The following is a 19,943-nucleotide window of genomic DNA, read 5'->3' as shown; positions in this document are numbered from 1 at the left end:
AAAGAAAAATGTCAGCTGATAAACAAATTTTGCTTCTTAAAAAAAAGATTTGAAAGTTAACAGGTCAACAAAATAAAATTCACATTCCTCAGCATAGTCTTTGCAGACATTGACAACAAGCTGCCTACTCTAACCTCATAGCCCATAATTTCCCATCTCCGATTTGGACTACGGTCACTGTGAACTGCTTGCACACAATGCATTTTGTGCTTCTGCTGTTCCCACTGCTGGAATACACTTTCAACCCTGACCCTTCCTCTACCTAACAGACATTTCTACCTCCCCAAACTCAGCCCACTGATTTTTCAAGATTTAGCTCCAATGTCAGGCTTTCTTTGTTAACTTTGCCCCCAGAAGTTTGTACATAGCTCTAGTATAGTACCTCTGCACTGTGTTTATTTACAAAGTGTGCCCCTCCTTTCCATCCTCATCGCTGTACTGAACTGATTGACCCAGGATCTGGCTTCTGCATCAAGTTGCCCTCAGTGGTTTGTGACATGAAATTGAAGAGGCTAGAATTTAGAAACCAAAGTTATTTGATGTAATTTATGTGTAAAGTGCCGAATAAGGATGTATTAAATGAATCAGCTCGATGCTATATGTTTTATGATTTCCAGTATCTTCTTCAAATTAATTCAGTGACTCAGTCTAAAAAGTTCATCCTCAGACTATGATCAGATCCCAGAATTAATCTATGGGGCGTCTTCCTTTCTTTCTTTTTTTTAAGGATTAATAGTAATCCTTTTTATCTTTTGTGTCGGTTGAACCTTAGAAAAAAGTTATTTTAACATCCCTAAAGAAATGAAAGTCACTATATTTCATAAGTTTAGCCTGTGATTTTTATCAGCATGGTGATATATGTTTGTAGCTGAGTTTACATCAAAAATTATTCTTGGGGCCTTCTTGAATGAATCATGGCAAAGAAAGAGAGTCTAGAAGTAGATAAGGTTTTTGATTTCTGCAATATATTTCTTTTTTCATGTTTTTATCTCTCGTAACACAAGTGTCTTTCTGAAGACTGGAACGTGTGACCAACTGGAATAATTTAGTTGTGAAAACAGAGCAGACGTGTTATTAAACAGCCTTCTTCACAAAAAGGCATTAAGTGTTGGGAGTATAATGAAGTTGTCCCCAGTCTTGCTTGAGACATGTTTGTCAGAATTTTGAACAGAAAAGAAATGGTTTTTAAAACCTTTGAATATGGCCAGTTTGCAGTGTTTATTGAGAAAGCTGCTGTCAAACCATTAATTTGGTCGTCATAAGGAACACAACTCAAGTTTAATTGATGCCATATCCAAAAAGTGTGTGAATAGCTGACTTGGCAAAGGGACTGAGCATTTGAACGGCTGCAGTGAAACACATAATTACACATATTGTGAGATCAGAAAGACCCAGGGTCTGAAGCCGAGCTTCATAAATAGTAGTTCTGTGGCTCTCTTTCCTTTACCCTCGACTTCTCTCTCTTAGGCCAGGTTCCCAGAGGGAAGATTTATTGCTCTGTCCCTGTGAGTGTTTAAGGACCTGGAACTTAATGACTAAATAGATACATGCCTTTAAAAAAATTGCACATAGAAGTATAGGCTCTTGAAAGAGTTAGTTGAGAAAATCTGTATATCTCAAGCCCTGAGATATTAAGAATAAATTCTGCCTTTCTGGATTAAAAAGAAAAGATTATGCTGCCATTATAATTATTATTATTCAATTCAGTGATTTCTCATTCCGATTTTGCTACTTCATAGGATATCTTTTACAATTTTGAAAGATGTCACAAATGTCTAAAAGATTAATTAGTATTAATTCATTTTAACTAATCAAGGATGTTCTAGCACATAGGAAAGGAGAATGTTTCCATATCACAAACTACCATGTTAAAATTGCCTTAGAGAAATGATTTTCCAGTCTTAACGTAGCTCTAGACACAGGCTTTGAATGCCATGGGCTCCGTTTTTAAGTGCTAGCTTAAAATAAAAACAAGGACCTTTCTGTGAAACTGGTGTCTATCAGGGACTTAGGCTATATTTGAGTACCAGACTCAACCATACCGGGTCTGGTTTTATCATAAGAAGGTTGTACAGACCTACAGTCTTTAAAGGAAGCAGCCTATCATTAAGAAATCAGATTTAAACCTTAATAAAGTAGCTGTCGTCTTTATAGCTGAAAAGAGCGCTGTATCTCAATTAAGTATAGATCATATAAAACCTTAAGGAAGCAACATAATAGAGGTAACCTGATTACGTTCTTTTGCAATAGTATAATTTAAAGGAAATCTGATTCTGTTGATGCTGGTTATGTTGGGGGAGGTTTTGTTTCATTTTTTCTTTTTATCCAAAACACTGTCTTGATTACTCTTTGGGTTTGAGAGTTAACCACAACTCTAGGAGATTGTTAAACCCTCTTGACTAGAACTTGGATTTTTGAGATGAGATTCAGTTAAGACTACGAGTTAAATTAGCTGGGCTTATTGGTGACCTCCCGCTTAAATGAATCTTTTCTTTTCATAAGTACTTGACAAGATTTGTAAAGTAGTGTATTTAATTTACTAATTAAATTAAAGCTACTGAATAATGATTTGTCCACATTGATTTAGCTTAAATAGAAAAGATCAGCATTGTTGTGATCTTCAGCAACCTTAATGGCCAAGCCAGTTAGACACAAAGGCCTCTTGTGTTGCATGGGTCAGAAGTACATAGGTAAGCCCAGGCTGTAATTGAATTGCCTGCACTGCACCCTGCAGTCACAGATTTCCTTTGCCTTCCTGTTCCATTGTTGCACTAGGGGCTTAAGAGAATGTTAACGTGGTAATAGGCACAGGGCCTTCCCCATTATACGTCTTGCTATCGAGCGGTTCTGCATGACTAGTTAAAGAAGATGGCAAGAAGATTAATGAAAGCAAGGCTAATACAGAAGGGGGTACTTTTGCAAGACTTCTACTGAGGAGATATTAGAGCTGAACCAGAGCTTGGCTTTTTCTTTATCCTGTGACCTTTGAACCTGCCTTACTGTTGAGAGCTGCCAGGGAAGTCGACATTTTGATTGATGTTGGTACACGAGTCAGTCTTTCCCATTGAATTCCACATCTGCACGAAAATAGCTTTTCCAGCAGAATTCATACTGGCTAGAAGTGATAGCCAAATTGATGGCTGAAATGCTTTTATGTAGTTTTCATTTAAACCTAAAGGTATTTGATGGTTTAATTCAGTATCCAGTTTTCACAGATTATATGTATTCACTTATATGTTCTTAATGGGTTCATCAACCCATAGTGAAAGACCAGTATTAGGAATGTTCATAGGTTTGCAAAGAGCTCTGAGCAGACTTTATGGGGAAGTAAAAGCAGTCATGAAACAAATCCTTCATCATCCTTAAAAAAGAAAAATCAGTCTGAAGGCCTAGGGAAACTTACTTCGAGGTTTGTGTGACTAAACCAAAGCATCTAGCTGTTTTTGGAACACTAGAGATGCAGAAGTCTGAAATCTCACTTCTGTACTCTCAGACAACTTCCTCAGAGGCTGTCGATTCACCCGGATTCTGGGTTCCCTGAACATGTCCTTGAGACACTAGCATTCCATCTAAATGGGATTGTCATGCACTACTTGTAATGTAGTCCTATGCATATACAAACCTCTTCACTTGTTTTCACTAATTCTGTTACATTGTTTGTGAAGCCGCAGGCTTTGTAGAGATACACGGACTGTGTGTCTGAATATGCCAGTGTGTGAGCCCCACCTCCTCTCCCAACAAAGGAAAGCAGGGAGAATGGCAGAAGGATCACTCTTGTTACTAACGTCAACCTGAGCACTCCCCAGCCCACACATTGAATCCTCTGACCACCTGATTTCTTTTCTCTTTTCTCCCTATTTGACAGGGGTAGTTCTAGCAGAGAACTCTCTCTCTTTGACAGATAGGCATTCATTCTAGTTGCTAAAGGAGGAGATACCTAGGAATTTTGTCATATTCTTTAGATGCTCTCAAGAACGTATGAAAGAGGATGAGGGTGAGATTAGCCACTGCTGGTTGAAAAAGCTATAGCCCCAAAGTGAATGGATGGATATTTGTGGCCATGCTGGCACACTGTAGGCCCCCGTAGGTAAGGCACCTGCATTTATGCTCCAATAGACCTGCAACCCCTCCTCAGCCTCTGTCAACTCCCAGGAGGTCTTGGCACAGTAAACATTAGGTGGGCAAGCTATGTTGTGTTTTTATTCTCTGACAAGGACTTATTTCAAAAGTTCCAGATCAAATACGGTAAGTACTGCCTGATTACAGAACACAATGGACTCTAACATATTAAATGCCCCAGTTATTGAATTGCCTTTTCATAAGAGTCCTCTGGAGCACAATCAGGAGCAGGCAGTGCCTCATCCTTTTAACAGATATGTTTCCTAGCCCTATTAAAAGGGGTCTTCATCTATCCTGTCAAAGGGAGTCTGCTGGGGTTTTTTAGTTTAATTACACTATCCAATTAAAACTCGTTGCTGCATTTGGATGCGCCTCTCCTTGGGCCTGAGTGGATATGACATTTACAAGGCTCGCCTTTCAAGCAGACAATAGTGTGATTGATGAGGTGCACGTTCAGTGAAGGAGGCGAGTGCCTGTGGAAGTGCTGCTTAGTGCATTTTGATTTATTTATCATCACCTTCCAAAACAAGGGAGCTGACGAGGAGACGGGTTTCGGCAACCAGGGGGTCCACCTCAGTTTTTCCAAGTGTGTGGGAGGGAAAGATCTGGAGTGTATGCCAGGACAAAAGTGGAGAAAAACTATAAGCCTAGGGCTGTATCATCTAATGTCAGATTCCATTCTCAGCTTCTCTGACCCAGTCTGGTTTCCAGGAACCTCAAGCTGCAGTCTGCTGTTAATAGGCCATCACTGTGTTTCAGGGAACAGTTCGCTGGGGCTGGGTAGCTTTGGCTGGGTCCCTGTTTGCATGTGAGCCAGTTGACAGACTTGGTTGTCATTTGTTGACATCTGACTTTTGCACTAGGTATGCCAATCAATGTTCCCAGCTACATCCTCCAGAAATCTAGCAGCTTCCGTCCAGGATACTCAGTATTTGATGACTCTTTCTCTCACCCTGCCTAGCTACATCATGTATTTATCTATCTTTTATTTGTATTTGTTCTTATTTTTTTATTTTTTAGAAATAGATTCTTGCTCTGTCACCTAGGCTGGAGGGCAGTGGCACAATCATAGCTCACTGCAAACTTGAACTTCTGGGCTTAAGTGATCCTCCTGCCTCAGCCTCTCAAAGTGCTGGGATTACAGGCACTCACCACACCTGGCCTATGCTAAACATTTAAAAGTGCTTCTAGGCTGGGCATGGTGGCTCATACCTATAAAGCTAGCACTCTAGAAGGCTGAGGTAGATGATTGCTTGAAGTCAGGAGTTCTAGATTAGGCTGAGCAAGAGCAAACACACCGTCTCTTCTAAAATAGAAAAACACGGCTCGGCACCCATACTCAGTGGTGAGGGTGCTGGCCACATACACTGGGGCTGGTGGGTTCTAACCCAGCCCAGGCCTGCTAAATAACAATGACACCTGCACAAAGGATATAGCCAGGTGTTGTAGAGGGTGCCTGTAGTCCCAGCTACTTGGGAGGCTGAGGCAAGAGAATCGCTTAACCCCAGGAGTTTGAGGTTGCTGTGAGCTGTGATGCCACAGCTCTCTACCAAGGGCAACATAGTAAGACTCTGTCTCAAAAAAAAATAGAAAAACATTTAGCCAGGTTTGGTGGCTCACACTTGTAGTCCTAGTTACTTGGGAGGCTGAGACAAGAGGATCACTTAAGCCCAGGAATTGGAGGTTGCAGTGACCTATGATGATTCTACTGCACTCCAGCCAGGGCGACAGAGTGAGACTTTGTCTCCAAGAAATATATAAATAAATAAATAAAGTGCTTTTAGAATTTGGATCAGCCAACAGCAAGTGTGGCTCTTCAAAAAGAGATTTGAGGCACAGTGGAGAGGCTCTCAAGGTGATAGTGACAAGGCAAACCTGACATCTTGCTCTTGAACTACTATTGCTGTTCACCCTTAGCAATGATAGATGGAACCAACCTGCTGGCCTTTCTGTAGCTCCTAGAAAAAAAGGTGTTTCAGTGCAGTGGTCTCTGGAAGAGTCAGCACTATGAATTTAGGAGTCAGGATATTCTCCTCTGAGCCCCATACAGTTGATAGAAGTAAAACACCTCCCATATTTATCATCAGGTATGACAGTTGCTCACAGGGGCTGTTGGGGTACATTTACGTAATATGTAAGAATGTCTATATTTGTGAGGAAAGGTGGCCAGTGTGGAGGAGATACTCAGTGAGTTTTCTTACATTCTCTGTAAATTTTCTTCATTTTTGTACAGGACTTACTAATAAACAGGAAAGAATTTGTTTGTGTTGATTGGAGTATTGATAGGCTTAGAGTGGAAAACATTTTGAGAGTATCAACTTTTTTTCCTCCTGGGAGAAGCCTTGTTCTTGCTATTAAGTTTTCACTTAATTGTTAACTTGGGCCTCATGGACCTATAATAACCAAACAATTATCTAGGTATAATGAAACATTTGCATACATTTGCATTTTCCTATATTTTGATTACCATTTCCTCAAATTCATTCTTTCTTGATTTTTAACATCAGTAGAGATCCTAATCGAGAAAAGGGTAAGGGCAGGAGCTTTTCCCTACTGAAAAACTCTGTGTGAAAGATTTCTCAGCTGGATAGATGATGGGAAAATCTGTTTTCCCTTGCCTCCTGCCAAGCTCCAAATTGTGTTTTCATAATAAATAAACAGGATGCTTACATTTTAAGTTATTCTCATAGACACGGAAAAAGTAAGCTATAGTTTCATTAAAACCAAGGTACTCCTATATGCAACTTCCAAGGCAGAGTAACTGCTATCAGCTTAGTCTTTTTTTTTTTAATCATGAATGACTAGAAAACTGGACAAATTATAAACTATTTTCAGACATTGGAAAATAGGCATTATAGGATTCCTAAGGGAAAGGAAAAAAAGAAGATGCAACTGACCATCACCTCAGCTTTCCACCAGGAGAGGAAAGAACCCAAGGAGAATGTTACAGTCTCACTGAGCTGGAACAGAGATAAGAGTGTAAACTGGAATTTGCAGAGTAAATACATACAGAACAGAGCATAGAGAAGAGGGACCCACACTGAGAAGGAGCTCTTCCTTGCATCTTTCACTGTCCACTAAGCTGTGCATGCCTGTGGCAGGACCTCTCAAAGACCAAAAGTTGGGGAGCCATAAACTAGAGTTCTGGTCAACCAGCGTATTTAGTAGTGATTCCAGAAAGGCCATACTTCAGGAGTAGAACTAAACTAGCATAGATTAAAGTCTGCTCTAGTCCTGGTCAAACAAAGCCTTAAAAGGAATCTTGAAAGGATCAAACTCATCCACAAGTCAATTAGCTGCCTGCCAGAACAACATTCTGTAAAGGACAGCAGTGTAATGCAGATACCCCAAAATGTACGTTTATGATGCCTAGCATTCAATCAAACAGTACTAGACATGCAAAGAAGTGAGGAAATGTGTTCTATAATTAGAAGGAAAACCCGTCAATAAAAATAAAGCCAGAAATGGCAGGGATGATAGGATTAACAGACACATTCTTTAAAATTAGCTATGATAAATATATTCAAGGACTTCAAGGAAAAGATTTCAAAAAGAAGTGAAAACTATTAAAAAAGAATCAAGAGAAAATTACAGAGCTGAGCCGTATAATACCAGAATAAAAATAATTCACTAATAAGAGTAGTTAAGTCCTGATTTGTTTTTATTTCTAAGTGTAATATATTGGCTATTCAAGGTTTTTCCTGATTCCATATAAAATGAAGTGCTATTTTTTCAAGTTCTTTGAAGTATGACAGTGCTTTAATAGGAATTGCATTAAATCTGTAGATTGCTTTGTGTAGTGTGGACATTTTAACGATGTTGATTCTTCCCAGCTGTGAGCATGGTATCTTTTTCCATTTGTTAACATCCTCAGCTATTTCTTTTCTCAGAATTTCATAATTCTCTTTATAGGGATCGTTCATGTCCTTTGTTAGGTATATTCCCAGATATTTCATCTTCTTTGGCACTACTATAAAAGGAATAGAGTCTTTGACTCTATTTTCATCTTGACTGTTGTTGGCATATATAAAAGCTACTGATTTATAAGTATTGATTTTGTATCCTGAAACGCTGCTGTTTTCCATGATCACTTCTAAGAGTTTTGTAGTTGAGTCCCTGGGATTTTCCAGGTATAGGATCATATCATCTGCAAAGAGTGAGAGTTTGATCTCCTCTGACCCCTTTTGGATACCCTTGATCGGCTTCTCTTGCCTGATTGCAATGGTTAAAACTTTCATTACTATGTTGAATAGCAGTGGAGATAGTGGGCATCCTTGCCTAGTTCCTGATCTGAGTGGAAATGTTTTCAATTTTCCTTCAAAGCAACACCAAAAATACGTTACTGGAATCTGATCAAACTAAAAAGCTTCTGCACAACCAAGAGCACAGAAAGTAAAGCTAATAGACAACCTTTAGAATGGGAGAAGACTTTTGCAGGTTATGCTTCTGACAAAGGTCTGATAACTAGAATCCGTAGAGAACTCAAACTAATTATTAGGAAAGAACATTTCTGCCCCATTTCTATGTGGGCAAGAGACTTGAACAGAAACTTCTCTGAAGAAGACAGGCACATGGCCTACAAACACATGAAAAAATGCTCATTATCTTGGGCAGCGCCTGTGGCTCAGTGGGTAGGATGCCGGCCCCATATACTGAGGGTGGCAGGTAGCCTCGGCCACACTGCAACAAAAACATAGCTAGGCATTGTGGTGGGCGCCTGTAGTCCCAGCTACTCAGGAGGCTGAGGCAAGAGAATCACCTAAGCCCAGGAGTTGGAGATTGCTATGAGCTGTGTGACACCACGGCACTCTACCAAGGGTGATAAAGTGAGACTCTGTCTAAAAAAGAATGTAAAAGCGAGTATCAAGTGTACACAATACTAACATAAAACCAGTAGACAATCTAATAGAAACCTACACAAAAGAAGAAAATGAAGGTGGGAGGAGGAGGAAGGAGAGAGGGGATTGGCGTGCTCCCACTTAATATTAGGGCACAACGTGGAGGTATATGGCACAGCTTCTAGAGACAGGACACAACTACAAAAGGGACTATACCTAACAAATGCAAACATTGTAACCTAATTCTTTGTACCCTGAAATAAAAATTCAAAAAGCAGTCCAAGAAGTCAGTCAGCATTGCAGTTTGGAATAATTTTTGTGGCATGGGTGATGTTCATGATGTATCATAGCATAGATGAACATGATCAAACAGTAATTTCCTTATACTCTAAGACAGGAAGAAGGAGTGTGATATGGAATTTTAATGCTTAAAAATGGAAAAAGGCATTTTGCACAAAGGTTACCCTAACTGTTCACTCCAATGATTCTGTATAGATGAGGTTCATTGTTACAATTTAGCCTCCCACAGAGTACTTGAAAACTCAATCTTGTCACAGACTAAAGTCCCTCCAAGGAGGAAATTTCCAGATACAGAACTTACTTCCTGTCTACTTCTCTAAAAGCTAAAGAATAAAACTTAACCAATACTTGGATATTGAAATGCCATGCGGTATTTCGTTAGAACGTTACCCAGAAATTAAAGCCCCAGAAGGCCTCTATAAACCGTTGTTCCTAATTTACTTGCTGAAGTACACAGAGCGCTTCTGCCGCACGTAGAAGGGAGGACGTGCTTATCTAAAGGAAAAGCACTTCCAGTTGAGTTGCAAACTGAACTAGCCATTTATTTCATGGAACATCATTATTACTTGGAAGAACAGCTGACAAAGTATGGTTATTCAGACTTGACTATTGTGAAGTGACCCTGTCACTTCAAGAAAAACAAGCTTTCAAGTAAAAAGAAATTCAAGGTTTCAGGTAAAAATTAGGATTTTGGGAAACTTGTTTCCATCGCTATGAGCTTTGCTTCTCGTTGCTTAAAGACTTTCCTGATAAGTCCAGTGGTGATATTAATGAATGTGGGGGTTTTTTTGTTTGTTTGTTTTTGAGACAGAGTCTCACTATGTCACCCTCAGTAGAGAGCTGTGGTGTCACAGCTCACAGCAACCTCAAACTCTTGGGCTTAAGCGATTCTCTTGCCTCAGCCTCTCAAGTAGCTGGGACTACAGGTACCCCCCACAACGCCTGGCTGCTTTTTGTTGCAGTTGTCGTTGTTTAGCTGGCCTGGCCCAGGTTCAAACCCACCACCCTCAGTGCATGTGGCCGGCACTGTAATCAATGTGCTGCAGGTGCCAAGCTTGAATGTGATTTTTTTTTTTTGGTAGTTTTTGGCCAGGGTCAGGTTTGAACCCACCACCTCTGGTATATGGGGCTGGCGCCCTACTCCTTGAGCCGCAGACGCCGCCCCTGATTTTTTATTTATTTATTTATTTATTTTTTGAGACAGGAGCCTCAAGCTGTCCCCCTGGGTAGAGTACCATGGCATTTCAGCTCACAGCAACCTCCAACCCCTGGGCTCAAGTGAGTCTCCTGCCTCAGCCTCCAAGTAGCTGGGCCCACAGGCGCCTGCCACAACGCCCGGCTATTTTTTGGTTGCAGTCGTCATTGTTGTTTGGCAGGCCCAGGCTGGATTTGAACCCGCCACCTTGGGTGTTTGTGGCTGGCCCCTTAGCCACTTGAGCCACAGGTGCCAAGCCGATTTTTTTTTTTATATCATACAGTGAAATATGTCAACATTTAGAAGATCTGCATAACTTGATTAACCGATACTTTCCAGACTGCTGCGTGATGTTATGAAATCAGACAAGAGGAAAGAGGCAAACCTAAGACAGACCAATAGATTTTAATGTAACAGAGTACAAAAAGTTATTAAGGTGGTTTTTATTCTACATTGCAAGTAATCTGTAAGAAACTACTATTGATCATGTTTGGTATAGTATATCAAAGAGGAATATTTACAAAGAAAATGTTAAAATATGCCTCCCCTTTCTAAAAATATATCTTATCTGTCTGAGACTGGCATTTCCTCTTATACTTCAGCCAGAGCAATATATTATGGTGGATCGAATGCAGCAGCAGATAGGATAATCCTGCTGGTTTCTTGTTAAATCAATTATTAAAGAGATTTTTAAAATATAAAATAATGCTATTCTTATTAAAAAGTTATTTTTAATTTAGGTAAATATAAGGGCTTTTCCATTCAACAATATGTTTGTGTTATATATGATGAGTTTTTATTTTTAACAAATTAATAGATTTTCTTAATTTCTAACACAACAAATATTAGTAGGTATAATTCACATAAACATAAGCGTTTTGAGCTCCTCAGTAATGTTTAAGAGTATAGAACTACCATTCTAGGGTCTTGAAAATCATCTTAAAACGCTTGGACTTTATTCTAAGGGTGGTAGGAAAAGAAGTACTGCAGAGTTTGCGGTGTTAAGTGGGGGTTGGCAGGAGGTGGTGACACGTCCAGACGTGTGTTTTAAAAGGATGACTCTTGTGGGTTAGATGTTTGGACCTGAAGAAGACATGATCAAAATTAGGAAAACCAGAGAGGAGGCAGTAGATGGTCAGAACCTGGCTGGGTACAGCCGCGGGATAGAGAAGCCCGGAGGATAAGCATGTGGAAACTGGAGGACCAAGTGCCTGGAACTTGCCTTGGTACCTGGTGAGGCCACCATATGCATTAGCACTTTTGATTTAAGGGGAGATGTTCATATCAGTTCTGGGCATGTCACACCGGGGGCCATGTGAAGATGGCACTTGTACCTGCTCGTTGGCTCTGAAACCCTGAAGAAAGGTCTAGGCCAAATAAGTGCTTCAGAATCATCAGTATATATGTACAGTGATTATGTCTGTGTAGTGATTAAAACCTAAGGGCAAACCTGGAACAGGAGAAAAGTAGAGTTAGAAGAGATGAGGATCAAGGATAGAACACCACAGGGGACCATCATCAAGAAGATCACAAAGGAAAGATGAGGAACAGCTTGACTGGAGCAGTGGCCTGGAGAGCCATGTGACTGTGGCTCCATGGAAACCTGGGGAAGAGAGGACTTGAAGTAGTAGTATCAAATACAACCAAGAAGCCTTTACCAGATCCCTCAACATCGAGGGCATAGTGACCTTAGCAAGTATGTTTTCAGTAAATTAGAGGAAGGAGGGAAATCATATTGCCATGGGAGTTCTTATAATTAGAGACTTAATTATGTTTAAAGGAAGGAACGAAAGAAAGAGAGAGTGTGTGTGAGTTTGAGAAACGTAGGCAGAAGTGTAAGTAGGTCAGATGCAGGCCACGTTCCAGAGGCTGGAGAGCTCACTACAGTTCCCCAGGCCTCTGCTGCATGTGGGGCTGCTCAGGAGGAGTGCCACCTTTAGCCAGTCGAACCAAACTAAAGCTCCTGGCAGGCAGCTCAGTACTGCTGCTCACAGTAGGGACCCCACCAGAGGGAGGGGGGTTGTCTCAGTCCAGAAACCAGAGACCTAAAGAAAAGTATGGCTGTGCCTAAGGAAATGTGTGTTCCCACCAGTGAGGAAATCCAGGAAATCCAATGAGAATTTTCTGTTCCCTTGACTTTGATGTAGCTCAGTTATAGGGAGGCAAATCAAGTTCTTCCCTTATAAAAAGTTCCCACGTTCTAGGAATTGAGGTATCTTTTACACTAAGATTTTTCTGAGGTAACTCCTTTTGTATGTTGATAACTTTATAAAGGTCATTTAAGGATGCATATTTTTAAGGACAGATATCCTTTGGGGAGGATATCCTTTGGGAGACTTAACTATTTGGGGAATTATTCACGGCATATATCATGTTATATTTTGTGCTAAGTTACTATGGTATGTGCTATTTTAGTGATTTGAGAAAATGAAAAGTAAAATTAATATTAACAATGTTATAAGAAACCCAACAGAGTGACAGCAGCACAAATCTACTTAAAAAGTTAACTTTAAAAAAAAAGAAGTGTGGCATCTGTGTGGAGAGAGGAGAACACTGTTGGTGGGACAGTACAGCCTCGATGGAAAGAAGTATTAAGATTCCTCAAAGAACTTAAAGTAGACCTGCCATTTGACCTTTGACCAAATGCCCACTACCTGGCATTTACCCAAATGAAAAAAAGACATTTTACCACAGGAACTCTACATTTCTTACTATGAGCAGTTTGCACTCAAATCTTTGCAGCAATTCAGTTCACAATCACAAAGATGTAGAAACAACCCAAGTGCCCATCAACACGTGAATAAACTGTGGTATGTATATACCACGGAATACTATTCAGCTATTAAAAATATGGAGATTTTGCACCTTTGGAGTAACCAGGATGGATTTGGAGAACATTCTCCTTAGTAAAATACCACAAGATTTTAAAACCAAACATCACAAGGTATCAACGTCCTCAGTACCAATTTGGCTTGGTTTGGAAGCCTCAGCTCTGACCAGTCATTGCCAGCCCCCGGCAAGGCCAGCAAGCAGGCTACGCCAGAAAAGACCCTCCTTTCAAGTGATTTGCAGTGGCCCTCTAGGAGAACCCCTTTCAGCAGCAGTAGCAAAGCACTGTCCTCTGCTTCAGCTGTCCCATCTCGTGATCCTAGCAGCCTCTCCAGATGGCCTCTCCCCTGTATTGGCCAAGGAATCTGTTTTGTCAGCACAGCCTCTGGTTTTAGTTAAAATTCATAATGCAAAAGGTAGGTTGTAGCACAAAGCTCAATGTGTCCACTGCTGGCATTTGTGTGGCTAATACTTGATATGATACTCCATCTTCTCTGTTTTACTTTGAAAATAATACGTAAGTACAAATACATTTTTACATATCCAGATTTCCATTTCAGTATTCAGAGCAGGGATACAGTTTCCATGTCTGCCCTGAAGGTGTGCCTAGTCCTCAGGTGCCACATTTTACCCCACTGTATCACATTTTATTCCTATAGCACTATAAAAGCAAGTCTACTCAAAGAAGGCCCACTTAAAAACAAAATTTTCATAGAGTAGAAATGTCTTAACACAATAACTAGTAAACAAGATGAAGTATATATTAACCAGTGTGATGTAAGTGTTCCTAATTCTATATGAAATCAGCACATTGTACCCCATAAATGTATTGATATATACTTTTTTTCTCCAAAATAATGAGCAATTCATCTTCAAATATCAACTCCATCACAGTTGTAAGAAGTATCACTTCTGGGTGGTACCTGTGGCTCAGTGAGTAGGACGCTGACGCCATACACTGAGGGTGGTGGGTTCAAACCCAGCCCTGGCCAAACTGCAACAAAAATTGCCAGGCATTGTGGCAGGTACCTGTAGTCCCAGCTACTCAGGAGGCTGAGGCAAGAGAGTCGCCTAAGCCCAGGAGTTGGAGGTTGCTGTGAGCTGTGACACCGCAGCACTCTACTGAGGGCAATAAAGTGAGATTCTGTCTCTACAAAAAAAAGAAGTATCACCTCCACCCATAGAGCCCTCCTCTGTGCAGGGTTATAGGTGATGTGAAGAGATACCTGACAGATTGTGTTCCCTCCCTCACAGCTGGGCAAGCCCCAGCTCCTGGGGGGCTCGTGCCTTGCCCATTCCCTGCAGCTGGAATATGGCAGAGCTGAAGTTTCATCCTAGGCCTAACTTCAAGGCTCATGCTTTTCTTTTTTATATTGAGACAGAGTCTCATTTTGTTGCCCTGGGTAGAGTGCCATGGCATAGCTCACAGTAACCTCAAACTCCTGGGCTCAAGCAATTCTCTTGCCTCGGCCTCCCTAGTAGTTGGGACTACAAGCACCTGCCACAATGCCTGGCTGTTATTGTTGTTGTTTAGCAGGCCTGGGTTCGAACCCACTAGCCACAGAGCATGTGGCCAGTACCCTAACCACTGAGCTACCCTAACCAAGGCTCATGCATCTCAGGCTTGTGTCATGCCTTAATTTCAAAACAAAATTTAATGATCCAAGCAAAATAATTTGAACTAATTGGAATATTAGACTTTGCATTTTCTTTCAGATCACACTGATAATCATTTTTTCCGAGCTGACATTTTTAGAAAGGCAGTCTGCTCCTGCGGCTTACTGCCTTCCGACTGCTGGTGGTCTTGGAGTTCTCTCAGGTAACCTGTCCATGTCTGACTCCCTCCAGTGCACCAGGACAGATTCCCTGGTAGAATGCAGCTAAGAAGGTCTCGTTTTGACCCTCTCTTCTTTTACCTGAGGTAAACCTTGAGATTCTTCAGGCTGATAAAGTACACAGCTATCATTTAATAAAAAAAAAAAAAGCTATTTTAAAAAAAAACAGATAACAGACTTGACTTACTCTGTTCCATCAGTATTGAAGTGCAGATGATTCCTTCTTCCCAAAAGCCCCAGTGAAATTTTACCATGTAGCATAAATTATTCACGTTTATGGACAGATTCATTTCCAGCAGGAGGTCAATGAACTTGTTATACTTGAATATGTAGGTTTTTGACTGAGATTATGCAAGTGTGAATTCTCATTATTAGCTGTTATTCTGTTGTAAAGGAGTACCCAGGCCCACCAGCGTTGTCTTCTCTCTGGTTCTCAACTGAATCCCTTTTACTTCATCCTCTCTGTACCAGTCTAGCTCAAAACCACATTTGTTCCTGCCTGGCTAACTGTAGCAGCTGGTTACTGGGGAGCTAGGGGGAGCCCTAAAACACAATTTGTCTGTGTGTTTCACTGCCCTGCTTTTTTTTTTTTTTTTTTTTGAGACAGAGTCTCACTTTGTTGCGCTTGGTACAGTGCTGTGACATCACAGCTCACAGCAACCTCAAACTCCTGGGCTTAAGTGATTCTCTTGCCTCGGCCTCCCAAATAGCGGGGACTACAGGCGCCTGCCATAACACCCGGCTATTTTTTATTGCAGTTGTCACTGTTGTTTAGCTGGCCTGGGCCGGGTTCAAACCCACCAGCCTCGGTGCATGTGGCCGATGCCATAATCACTGTGCTACAGGCGCCAAGCTGTCTCTGCCCTGCTTCTAAACCCCACTGGTAGCCCCCATCAGCTGATGAATCAGGATGCCCAGCCCTTTGTCCTGCCCCGTCTCACATCACGCCTCCCCACCTTGTATGTTTGTTTGTGCCTTATCCATGCCCTGTTGCGGCTTCCTCCCTTCTGCTCTTCTCCACCCCACCTTAATCCAGCTAGCTCCTGTCCTCCTCTGAGAGGACTCAGGTGTCAGCTTCTCCAAGAAATTGTCCCTGATGCCCTTCTTGAGGCCAGCCACCTCTGCCTCGGTGTCTCCCCAGCAGCTCCCAGCATTGACCTTCTCTGAACATTCATCATAACTAAGCTGTGCTCCTGGCAGATCCTGAGCTGAGTAAATGGCCCTTCAGGCTACCTAGCAAAACAGGGATCCTGGAGCGAGGGGGAAACGCAGAGCAAAAACTGTTTCTGAGTAAGTCAACCCTATGTCCTGGTGTCGAGCAGGAGTGGGAACGTGGCTACTGATTTTAACCTGGGCTTGCACCCCAGGGCTCTTGCTCATAATTTCTCCCAGAGAGCAAGGAGGAGGCTATCTGCAGTGAGTGTCCTCCTTGCCCCGCTGAGTTACTACATCTGCACTCTGTAGTTGTTAAAATTCACATAACAAGCACTCAAGTACTCCTAGGCGTGCTCTCTGCTCTCCACTCTCCGTGTGTCCTTCTCACAGTGGTGTGAATGCTTTCTCGGAAAGGACAAATCAGAGGCCTAGGAGAGACAGGGCTCGGTACCACTCTTCCTCATCCTGTCTTCTTCACTTTTCCCTCAGTGAACACTGGAATGAGCACTAGGCACAGGCAAGGGACACATACAGCCCCCATGCACAGGAAAGTACAAAATGCAGAGGATGAGGTGTTGGGATCACCTGGCCCAAATACTCAGCCTTTCAGCGGACTCGGCTTGGGATGATCTCTTGTTTTTCCACGTGACTGTGTGAGGGTTAGCCACCAGGCCCCCTTCCTGAGGCTCGCAGGCCCATGCAAGCTGCATGTCGCACAAGCCATGTGGGCTCTCCCTAAAGTGCAGGAAGTCTTTAGTGGCATCTCATTTGCTCAGGTAAACCGTGCTCTAGCATCTTGAGTTTTGTTTTTTCTCAGTGACAAGCAGGAGCAGGTGGTGTAGACAGTCCAGAAGACACTTATCAAAGTGGTCAGTGAACCCCGAAGGTTCAGGTCTGCAGGCCTCCCTAAGACCTTCTGGTTCTTTCTAGCCCCAGGCCCTGGACTCTGTGTCTGTCATGGCCAAGTGTCAGCAGTAAAGCCTCCTGGAACAGGTGTCCCTGTCCTTCACAGCCCTGTGTCCTTCAGAGATGGCTCTGCTTGGTCACAGCATGGCCAACAAAGATACCCGCATTGTTCCTCCACACAGTAATGTCACACCAAGATTCTCATGTTCCAGGATGGCTCCCATGAGCATGAATACACACTCACACACGCACACTCACACAGAGAGGCGTCTGCTCATGTAAGAGTCACTTCTTTAGCAGAAACAAATCATTTATGTTAACAGTGATTTGCTTCCAGGCAAGAATCCTAAGACTTCAGTACCATGGTTTAGAATCAAGCTAAATTTGTCAAGTGACTAAAAGTGAGGTTTTTCAGAAATGATTAGCTAATTTTTTTCAATTTAGGATTTATAGTTACAATTAGTATATCATAATGCTATTTCCAGGATAAAATACCAGTGGCTCAACTTTTCTGGCCGCAAATGTACAACATATATCAGTTTATTTTTGGAGATCTGAAAAATTAGCTACTGTAAATAAAGTCACAAAGAAGATTTCTCCGGGAAAGAGGTGAACTTACAGTAATATGGGTGATAGAGTATTAATTAATAAGTATGACCAGCTGCTGCTGCAATTAAAAGGACAATGGACAAGAACGCCTAACAGGAAGGGAATCAGAATTTTAATCTTAGCACTAAGGTCTGTTGAAACAGACTAGGAAAAGTCGTTTCTGGGCAGTTCTCAAGGGGCCTTTATGTTAGCAAGGTCACTAGCTTCTCCTTGGTCTAGGCAGGCTGACTGAGCACCGACTAGATATCTGTCTATCCTGGGCAGTGTTCCTTTGCTTGCCAGTAATGGAAACCAACTGCAGTAGCTTAAGGAGAAAGAAGAATGTTAGCAGGGATCTCCCAGAACCCAAAGACAATATGTGCTGATAGGCTGAGTCCCCCCACCCACGAAGGGCGCCTAGAATATGAAATCTTGCCCAGGGAGGTTCCAGTTGAGCTAAGGCACCAGGGATCATGATGCCTTTTCCATGCAGGTCACTTGGAGAGGACATCTCAGGGAAGGGAAGGGCCAGTGCAGGGAGGGCCGGTGTGAGTGGGGGGCAGTGGAGTGAGATGAGGCTAGAACAGGAAGAAATGATGGGTCATTTTGAAGGTATAGGAAGGTGTGTGGAAGAATGTGGACCAAGGTCATGTTGGCATTCGGAAAGTCTGACCCTCGAGGTCAGTTTGCTTTGTGAAATGCCAGCTTTTTGTGGTCCCCCACCCCAGTCCTTCCAGGGTAGAAATGACCAGACACCTTTGGAAGCAGCTTCCAAGCAAGGCCACAAGACCAGGATTCTGCCCCTCCAGGCAGGACTCCCATGTTTACGGCAGAACGCAGGGCTGTGAGGGAAGCCTCTGTAGTACTGTTGCTGTTGACCCTTCTTCCTGTTGCCCACTTAATTGACTTTAAGCACCAGTTATTTTATTTTGGAGGTAATAATGTGAGGTTAATTGACCTTCTCCCTTAAAAATACCACCTTTTCTGGCTAGATGTGGTAGCACCCAGCACTCTGGGAGGCTGAAGTGGGAGGATCACATGAGCCCAGGAGTTCAAGACCAGCCTAAGCAAGAGTGAGACCCCCATCTCTACAAAAAAACTAGCAGGGCATTGTTGCACACACTTGTAGTCCCAGCTATTCAGGAGGCTGAAGCAGGCGGAGCCTTAAGCCCGGGAGTTTGAGGTGGCAGTAAGCTAGGCTGATGTCACTATACTCCAGCCTGGGCAACAGAATGAGACCCTGTCTCAAACCAAAAATCCCTCCTTTTTCATGTAATTGTCATAGAAAAGTGGTTCCATAAAGCCTGACTAATATGGCGCCCCCTTGAATACACTCAGAGGGGAATGGGACCTAACTAGGCATTTGATCGTCCTCTTTTTATTGTCCATTTTATGCCCAGCCTATGCTGAGAAAACAGACCACCCCTGGGCAAAGTGGGGGCTGCACAGCCTCCACTTGGTCTTGCTTAAATTAGAATGATGAGGGGAGGCCCTTCCCACAGGTGACTCACCAGAACACCCTCAGCATGGCGTTCTCTCTCTCTGCAGGTCACGCAATATTTAAACTCACATATCTAAGCAATCATGACTATAAACACCTCTACTTTGAATCGGACGCTGCTACCGTCAATGAAATCGTGCTCAAGGTGAGTGCTCCTTCCTACCCCAGGGACTGTGGGTGGGTGGGCCTGGCTTCTACCCACATAGTTCCAGGCCTGGCTATAGCCCTTCTGCCTCTCCAGCACTGGACAAGGCTCCTGGGCCCAGTTTTACAGAGGAGGAATCTTACTCCTTACTGGCTGTCCTGCTGGTGAGCACCTACACCCAGGGCCTCAGCTCCAGTAATCCTGGATTTTCCTGTATTATTTTCCTCCACCGTTATCAGGCTCTCCTCAAGTTCCCAGAGCAGAGTCTAAGGAAGTTATTACTATTCAGAAGACACCTTAATTGTACTCAAGGTGATTCTAGCAACCTGTTCCCAACATCCCTGGCTTTGTTACTTACTGCCAGCCTCAGCACTCCCACACCCAGCCAGTGCCTGGAGTCTCACAGTGACAGGCCCAGTCCCTGCCCCCAGTAGGCTTAGCCTCTAACTAGTCTCAGCCCCCACTGAGCTTTGCCTCTAACTAGTCTCAGCCCCCAGCAAGCTTTGCCTCTAACTAGTCTCAGCCCCCACCG

At 42.7% G+C, this 19,943-nt stretch overlaps 1 protein-coding gene across 1 annotated transcript in view; it reads left to right on the top strand.

Annotated features, from left to right (window-relative positions):
• The window catches only part of MAPKAP1 (mitogen-activated protein kinase associated protein 1), a 280,354-nt gene that overhangs the window by 252,626 nt on the left and 7,785 nt on the right, over positions 1–19,943 (top strand). The window contains 1 exon segment of the mRNA XM_023510481.1: positions 19,314–19,411. Coding sequence (XP_023366249.1) covers positions 19,314–19,411 — 98 coding nt within the window.

Source organism: Otolemur garnettii, unplaced genomic scaffold (genome assembly GCF_000181295.1).
Source record: "Otolemur garnettii isolate 467f Iridium unplaced genomic scaffold, OtoGar3 scaffold00014, whole genome shotgun sequence".
Taxonomy (NCBI): Eukaryota; Metazoa; Chordata; class Mammalia; order Primates; family Galagidae; genus Otolemur; species Otolemur garnettii.
This window is presented reverse-complemented; position numbering and strand designations above follow the sequence as displayed.